The 8,760-nt window shown below is 44.3% G+C and overlaps 1 protein-coding gene across 1 annotated transcript in view; it reads left to right on the top strand.

Annotated features, from left to right (window-relative positions):
• Positions 1-87: 87 nt before the first annotated feature.
• Skida1 (SKI/DACH domain containing 1) overlaps positions 88-8,760 on the top strand; it is a 10,720-nt gene continuing 2,047 nt past the window's right edge. Inside the window, exons 1-4 of the mRNA XM_029562935.1 lie at positions 88-1,625; positions 4,479-4,571; positions 6,306-7,115; positions 7,996-8,756. Coding sequence (XP_029418795.1) covers positions 8,106-8,756 — 651 coding nt within the window. The 5' untranslated portion in view covers positions 88-1,625; positions 4,479-4,571; positions 6,306-7,115; positions 7,996-8,105. The remainder of the gene's footprint in view (positions 1,626-4,478; positions 4,572-6,305; positions 7,116-7,995; positions 8,757-8,760) is intronic.

Raw genomic sequence — 8,760 nt, 5'->3', positions numbered from 1 at the left:
CTGGGGATGGCGAACCAGGAGGGGCCGGAGCGCGGTCCGCGCGGGGCATCCTGGGTAGAAAGTGGCCGCCTGGCCCGGCAGAGCACAGGCCCGGGTCAGAGGTCAGGCCCGGAGCCGCGCAGTCCCGCGCCGGCGCAGCGGCGGGAGGAAGCTTTTTGTTTTCCAGTCAGCGTGCCCGGCGACCGACCGGGCTGCTGCAGGCCGGGAGCCCCGCGCGCCCCACCGCCCCGCACCTTCCCCTCGGCTCATCCAGTCACCCGTTCGGGGCGGGCGGGCGCGCAGTACATTTGCTTTAACAACAAGTGGGGGTGGTTGTTGCATTTACTCCTCCCTCGCGTCTCCTCCCCCTCTTCGCCGCGGCTCTTGACACTACTACAAACCAGGACTATAAACATAAACATGTGTCCCTGCCACGGGGCGGCCGTGTACGCATTTGGAAGTGGAGTGAGGTGGACTGGGGCTCGGACGCCGCTTGGGGGTCAGGAAAAAAAAATGGTGTTTCACGTGCTCGACGTCTTCGGGGCTCCCCACACAGGGATCCATTTATATACAATGCTGCGAGCACCCGGTCACTTACTCACACAAACCCACAAAGTAGACGTCCCGATAACCAGAGTTCCCCAAGCAAATGCACTTGGATACGATCCCTCTCCTTTGCAGCCACCTCTGCCGTTCCTTCTTTCAGCAAGCAGGAGCGTCAATCCCCTTTCCTTACAGAATATTCCTTTCCGCATAACAGTAGAGATCAACTTTCGACCTACGTCGTACACCACTCTCTTGCCATAGAAAGTCCCTACACATTCTGTGCTCAGAGATCCCCTTCAAACAGCAAGAAAGGCTGTTGGAGGCTTAGTTTGCAAAGGTGTCTTGGCCTTTGCCTTCATGTATTTTGCAACTTCTGCTGCAAGTTGCTGCGCCTGGCGCTGTGCAGATTCGTCACAGCCAACCTTTATTATTATTTCGTCTATATTCACACTGCCTCTCAGCTTTTCTCTCATTCTTGGTTCAACAACCCCATCAACCTACCACTTAAGGCAGAGTAAAGCAAATCCCCCCCGCAAGCTTTTGGCTTGAAACAGGAGGGAGATACAGAAAATATTCAGATGGGGAAGTGGTTCCCTTTGTTCTTTCGTTCTTTCTGAACTGGTGGATACAAGGCCAAACACTTACCTTCTCTTCTTCCTCCAAAAACCAGCCGCTCCCATCAGCTTTAAAATACGCAGTCCACCTTGCGAGGAACTAGGAATGTGGGGAGAGTTTGTATTCCATTCTTTTTCTCCCTCTGCCCTCTTTTAGCGTAGGATTAAGTTGCGGAGCACGTTGCCGCAAGCTGTAGACCCCCGCCTTAGTGAATCGGTCACGTTTAGGACCCTCTCAGTCCATCCTAATTCTGCCAGTAGAATTGAGGGTATTGGAGCTCCAAACTCTCATAAAGAAAGGAGCCTGTAACTCTCCAGAAAACTTACAAATACCCTGCAATTTTTTTTACCATTGATTTTTGTACCACCTCACCAAATAGTGTTTGTTTTTTTTTTTTTTTAAAGGTATTTCTTGGAGGAAAATATATCTTTGTTGTTGTTCAGCTTACACTTAGCAAAGAATTACTTAGAAGGAGCAAAAGGCAGGTTTGTACAGATGAGTATTTCCATAACGGTTCTTGTGCTGTGTGTTTTTAAAAAACAAACAAAATACCACTACTACAGGAGAAAGGAAGGCAACAACGTTTGAATTAAAACTTTGGGGACCAACTGTGGACGAGGCATTTATTTGAAATTTACTAGTGTCAAAATTATTCTCGGGTTTTGAAAGTATGCTTTTTAAAGTTAACAGACTTAATTGTTACTCTATGATCACAAAATAAAAAAAAAAAAAAAAATTTCCAGTTCATAGTGTTTAGTGACCATCCTGATGGGCAGTCCTGCTCAAACCTTGTTTAAATTCGACCATGTTGTGATTTGCTGATGGCATGAATATAAATGAATATAAAATACTTACATGTCCATAAATTCAAACTTATGGGGTTTCTCTCCTCTCTCTCTCTCTCTCTCTCTCTCTCTCTCTCTCTCTGTGTGTGTGTGTGTGTGTGTGTGTTTCCAGGATCTAAATCACTAGAAGACAGTGATTGGCTCTAGTACTCCTAGAAGGATTTGGGCTGAAGCCAGGGGAACAGAACCAGAGGATTCCCTTTGCAGGGATGGTCAGGCTATTCTGTCTCCTCTTTCCTTTCCTCCTGGGTGCTTAGGATTTAGAGTGGCTTCAATAGCCCTAGGTAGGCCTCAACACTGGTATCATCTCTCCAGTTCCCATGTTTGGCCTTTATGTAAAATAAACAAAAACTTGGGTAACCCCAATAAATGTTGGTTCTTGAGATTTGTGTATCATTTAATAGACGAAGGTTGAACTCTACTTTTTCTGAGTTTGTCCCCCTCTATTCAAGACCAACTATGAAAGGCCCCTGTGTCTCACAGGAAAATATTGCAACAAAACAAGATAATTGGGGGGAAAGGCGGTTGCAGTAGGAAAAGTGGCTTTTCTTTGATAGCATTTAATTGGAATTAAAAGATTCTTGAGCTGTAAACATTCTTTATTTATTCAGCACACATAAGCAGGCATTGTTTTATCACCATCATAATTATGGTGTCCTTTAAACTGGCTGATGGCAGGACAGATAAGAGACTGTGCCTGCAGATTCAGATCAAGCTTCACTCCTTTTTTTTCCCTTCCTCCCTCCTCTCTGTGCCCTCTCCCCATTCTTTCCTTGGTCACTAGGGTCTCCCACAGCCCTGGAGATGAGAAAAGCAGGAAAATTGTGGCCAAACCATCTCTTACATCATGAAAGTGGTTTGTACCACACTCTAATGCGGTCTATAACCTTCTTGTCCTCTATGTTTATAACTGTTTTTTAGCTTGCAATATGGGTTATCTGAAGAGTTGCCTAGTGCTCACCTGTATAAAATCTCATCCACTAAGGTTTCCAGTTTTACCTTTGTCTAATTTAGAAAGCACACTCTGAGGGCTTTTTCAGAACAAAGCCTCACAAAACCCCTTTACCTCCAAGGATTTGCAAATTTATAAAGGCTGCATTGAATTCAAGATGGGTCAGGGGGCAAAAAAAGGGTAGAAGGTCACTGCATTTTGATTATGGGTCAATAGACAACATGGCACATACTCTGCATCCCAAACTTCTGTTAAAGACAGGATTTTAAAATGCCTAAGAACAGAAGGATGGGTCCATTGGGAGACTTGCCCTGAAATATTTGAATGAGCTTAAAAAGAAAAAAAAATTAAGGAAAATATACTGTTATAATTTATTCATCATTTTAGCCATTTCCTCTTCTGTTCCATTTCCCCTCCCTGAAAGGATGGAAGATGTGCTATCAGATATGCTTAACGAAAGAACTTTTGAAGTTTTATTGTCCTACATCTTCAACCAATTCAGCCATGTTAAGGCTTTATTATTTTAGACCTCATATTACAATTATTATAGTTAATTTTAGTTTACAGTGTAAAGGACGTCTTTTATTCTTCTAACCAGTGTACTTATATTACTGGGGCCTTTGTCATGTTCCTTACTCTTTTCTCTCTGAATTCACTTTGAACAAAATGTGCCCAGCAATCAGTAAAACAAATGTATATGTTGAAAGAGTTAGGTGGTGGTGGTGGTGGTGGTGGTGGGTGTGTGAGATCCTCCTTTAAATTATGTATGTATGGGTGAGAGCTTGGAAGAAAAAGGATTATTTTCATACCCTTCAATACTTTAATTATACAACAGTTGGAGTATAGAAGTGCAAAAGTACTCTTAGGTTTTCCTTCAGGTTTTCAAAAGAACTTTCCCCATTAGTAAACTACTCCTGCAAATTGCTATTACATTTCCCAGCTAACCATTTAAAAGACTGTAAATGCCGTGTGCATTACTTCGCTCTAGAGGAAAGAGGTCAGACTGAATTGCTATGGTATTTAAACATAAAATACAGTGAAAATAAATCAAAATAGAGCATCCGAAGGTGAATTTAGCACACTCATATGAGAGAAGTAAAGACAAATATGTTCAGCTCTTCATAGCCCATCCCTTTAAAAGTGCTGGGTTTTGTTTTTTTACAATAAATGCAGAAAGAAGTGGACATTAAGAATATATTTGAATCTGTATTTGCTACAGAGAATTTTTCTCTAGCGAGCATCTTTTCTTTGAAAACAAAGCTAAAATGCTTTCTAGGATAGTGTGTAGACTTTACATTCTTCTATGAGTAAATGATCACATTTCATTAACAAGCTCAATGCACATTGTGTGTGTGTGTGTTTGCACACCTAAATGCACAATAATTCCCTGACCTGAACTCACACACACACGTAAATATTCATTTAAGCATATCCATGCACATATATACATGTATTTAAGAAGCATAGAAATTGATATATTCTTTCTTAAAAAGAATTTGAATACAGTCCATCATCTGAATTGGGTTCATCTTTGATTGCAGAGGCGGCTGACATGGTCAACAAATTTATCAAAGAAACCCCCTGGCTTTTGAAGAATAGTACTTTATACATCTGGATCTGCACATCCAGGCAAAGTAAGTAAATTATTGCATAACTTTAAGCATAATTGATAACAGATACCTTTAATTTTTCATCCCTATTCTTTTGGCCAGCTTTCGCATTAATAATCTAAGCCATAAATGTTGGTAGCTATTGATCGAAATCCCCGGTGTGCATGCAAATCCATCTTAAAGTCCCCTGCCTTTCATGTGTGAGCGCTCAGGGGCCTCTTCTAGGTCTTTTTATCGGGATCGACCCCCAATGTGCCTGGAGAAGACCCCTGATATGCAATGTGTGCTGATGGCCACAAGAAAGCTGTCTGTCACATTCTGTGTGTGTGTGTGTGTGTGTGTGTGTGTACACAAGCCCCAATGCTGGAGCCTTAACACACACACACTGGGATGGGGAAGTTACAGGAACAAAAGAATGTATTAGACAAAAAGAAAAATGTGTAATAGGAGTATTAAAAATGCATAAGTGTAAAGGTGTCTGTGTGCACATACAGAGACATTGGATAAACGGAGCATAGAGACATAGTCCTCACATCTCTTGTTCTTTATTTTTTTCTAATTAGTCCAATAGATTATACTTTGAAATAATACTTAATATTGTACTGGTTTTCAGAAAACACCTATATTTCTAGTATCTTAAAGGTGGAAAGGGAAGATGGGAGAAGAAAGGAAGTAAATTTGAAATGATTACTAAATCATGCTGCTATGTGCAGGAGGAATAGGAGGGAGAAGGGAGGGAGGAAGGGAAGAAGGGAGGGAGGGAGAGAGAGAGAATCTAAAGGATCCAGAGCAACTAAAACTACCTGCCCCCCAACCCCCCAAAAAATAGTGGCCAATCTTTTGTAATATCTTCTCAAAGCCTTTTTTTTTTTTTTTTTTTGAGTTTACTATTTCTTGGCTGTTGACTCTTTGGTCTAAATCTTAGAGCTGGAGGAGGGGAATGGGCGGGGGTGGAGTGGGAGGGAGAGGGCTGGCAGTATATAAGTGCATCAGGAGGAATTTTAAAACATTGTCACTGGCAATAGAAAGAATCTGGTCATTCTACTTTAAAACAACAAACACCAGCATTTGCTTTTCCTGGAAACTTCGCTTTCGGCTTAAACCTCGAACATTTTGCCTCCTGTGAAAGTGAAAGAGAAAGACGCGGTGTGATAGATCCAGATGCAAAAGAAAGCTAACTCGGCGGATGGTATTAGCTGTGACGAGGCATTGTTCATTGCTGCCTCTCTGCTACGTTTAAAGCCTGAAATATCACGAGATCCATTCAATGATCCTTCTCTCATTCAAGGGACAAAAATGTAATTTACTGTAGCTCTGATTTCTTGGATGGAAATGCTAGCTTTAGATTTCAAAGGCAAGAGCTAGACATCGCGGTTTGTACACACATTGATTAAGTTGAAGAGCGGCGATTACATCTGTGCTGAGTGCAACAGTAGTAGTTCAGGGCTGACTTTTCAAATCCCAACCTCCTGAGTTCCAGACTCTCTTAAATAGACTTCCTTAATTTCCGGATGTACTTCTTGAAATTCCCAATTCTCTTCAAAATTCCTGGGAAAATTACAAGGGAGATGAGGGTGGGGGTGGGGAACTATGGCCGAGATATCATCTTGTCAAGCAAACTACCTTTTTGTATGCCTGATTCCTTTTTTTTTTAAATTAATTAATTTTTTTGAGCCATACCCACTCCTACTAGCCAGAACACAGCAGGGAAACTGGAACTTTTGAATGTGAAGAATTATTGTACAATTTTTTTTGCAGGTTCAGAAATATCTATTTATTCTTTAACCTCACGGATGTGTCTAATTTTGGAGGAAGATGGAGACATGTAGATGCCTGGGTTGCATTTATGCTGTAGTTGCAAACTCCGAACAGTTACGAAGATTTTGCCGAAATTTGCAAAGCAGCCAACAAACTGCCTTGGGATCCTGGTAATGCCAGTGGGAAGACCCTTGCTCTTACTTGGCAATATTTTGGATATCCTTGAAATCAACAGTAAACCATGCCTTCAATTGACTAAGAAGAGGTTAAACCGTATTGATATTCATCCAAAATCAGATGCCTGGCTTTCATGGGAAAAATAGGAGCTGTGGAAGACTCATCTAAACTACCAGCCAAACCATCATGGACCACTGAAACAGCTTGCATTGCACATTGCCACTTTCTTTTCATCGTTATTATATAAAACCTCTGGAAGAACCTTGGACTCTACATTCTGTTCTCTCTGCTGCCGAAGGAAGTAATCTGTTCCCTGTAATTCAGATCTGTGGGGAACAGGACCCTGGCAAAGGCTTGTGCTGGGGACTTTAGGACGATCCCGCCTCCAGTCCAGCCTGGTTAATTGTGAAAAGTGTACACATTTCTGGCGTATCTATGCTTTGTTATGGGGCTGACGCGAAACTACCTCCTCCCCACCCCACCCCACAGCAGAAAACCGAAATCCAGTTGAACTGTTACAGTGTCTCGGAGCTGGAGCCTGGAACTGCTTGCTTCCTTGGTCAAATAACTTTGTTTCTGGTTGTAAAAAGGCTTTCAGGGGGGTAAAAGGGAAAATCGAGAGAAATTCCAAACGTAAGTCTGCACTGGGGTGGCTCACCTCGAGGTTTAACTTTGGAGCTCCCAGCCTGTCTCCTTCTCCACTCCCATGAGGGAAATACCAGGCTATTCTGCACATTTTCCCTTAAGCTCCATTTTCCAAAGAAAAAGGGGGTGGAGTATATCTATTTGAGCTTGATAATGTTTTTAAAACGCTTGCCTTTGAAACGATAATAGCTGTATCGGTAAAATGCAAATAAAGGAAAAAATAGGCAGTATTTCTTTAAAGGGGGAATATACGGTGGCTCCCCGCCCCCCCTTAGCGTACACACACTGCTTCTGATGAAGTCTGTGAGTCAGGCTGTTTCTGAGCTCCGATAGTTTAATGGAAAGATTTATATACCGGCTGTATTATTTACTTTGGGAGGGGAGGTGGCAGTATAAGGGTATGCTAATTAGTAGGAGATTTTGGGGGGAAGGGGTGGAATATCAATTTTTATTGCATCACCTGTCAGGAGTGTCCAATCAGCGTTGGCTTTAGGGGAATTAATTGATGAAGGTGTCTCCGGACGAGCTCACTTCACTCTGTCATTTTATTTGTAGCTAAAGCAGCGGCGGGAACAGCAGCTGCATTGCTTTTCTCTGTCTCCCCTCACACTCCACGATCGTAGTGCTCCAGTGGAGAAGGAAGGAATAGAGGGGCCCAGGTACTGATCCGCAGCGAGGACTCAGACCAACACACTGGCAGATCTGAACCCGGATGGTTTTCTCCCTCTTTTTAAAAAAAAAACGAAAACCAAAAAAAAAAGCGAGAATCAAGTCAGTGTAATTTCATGGGGTTCCCCCCCCCAACAATTCGCCTAGAGTTTGGCACTCCCTTCGCCGGGAATAACAGTCTTTGTTATTTTATTAGCAGGATGCCTTGAGACACACGCAGCATCTGGCGGAAGATTAACATACATACATGTGTATGTATGCGTCACGTATATATTTACTGCAAATGGTGGGGGTCATTTAGTGCCCGAGATGGGAGACCTGAAGTCAGGTTTCGAAGAGGTGGATGGCGTAAGGCTCGGCTACCTCATCATCAAAGGCAAGCAAATGTTTGCCCTCTCCCAAGTCTTCACGGATCTGCTGAAGAACATCCCGAGGACGACCGTGCACAAGCGTATGGATCATCTCAAAGTGAAGAAACACCACTGCGACCTGGAGGAGTTGCGGAAACTCAAGGCCATCAACAGCATCGCCTTCCACGCGGCCAAATGCACGCTCATCTCCCGGGAGGACGTGGAGGCGCTCTACACCTCCTGCAAGACGCAGCGCGTGCTCAAGACCAAGCGCCGGCGGCCCGGCCGGGCTCCGGCCACCCCAGCACCGCCACCCGAGCGCGCCAGCCCCCGCCCGGCTCCCTGGAAGGACCCGCCGCGGCTCTGGCGGGGCCTGAGCGGAGCCGAGCGGCCGCCAATCAGCGCGCAGTCCCCGCGCCCCGCGCGCCCCGCCGCCCAGCTACCTCCGGTTTTCTGTAAAGCCCCGGGCTCGCGCTACCCGGATCTGGCGCGCTCGCCCTGCAAGCCCCCTCCGAACTACGAGACGGCCCAGTTGCCGGGCAGCTACGTCGCCGTGCACTCGGACCCCGCTTATTTCCGGAGCCTGCTGTGCAGCAAGCACCCGGCCGCAGCCG

Source organism: Nannospalax galili, unplaced genomic scaffold (genome assembly GCF_000622305.1).
Source record: "Nannospalax galili isolate Female #2095 unplaced genomic scaffold, S.galili_v1.0 scaffold14, whole genome shotgun sequence".
NCBI lineage: Eukaryota > Metazoa > Chordata > Mammalia > Rodentia > Spalacidae > Nannospalax > Nannospalax galili.
This window is presented reverse-complemented; position numbering and strand designations above follow the sequence as displayed.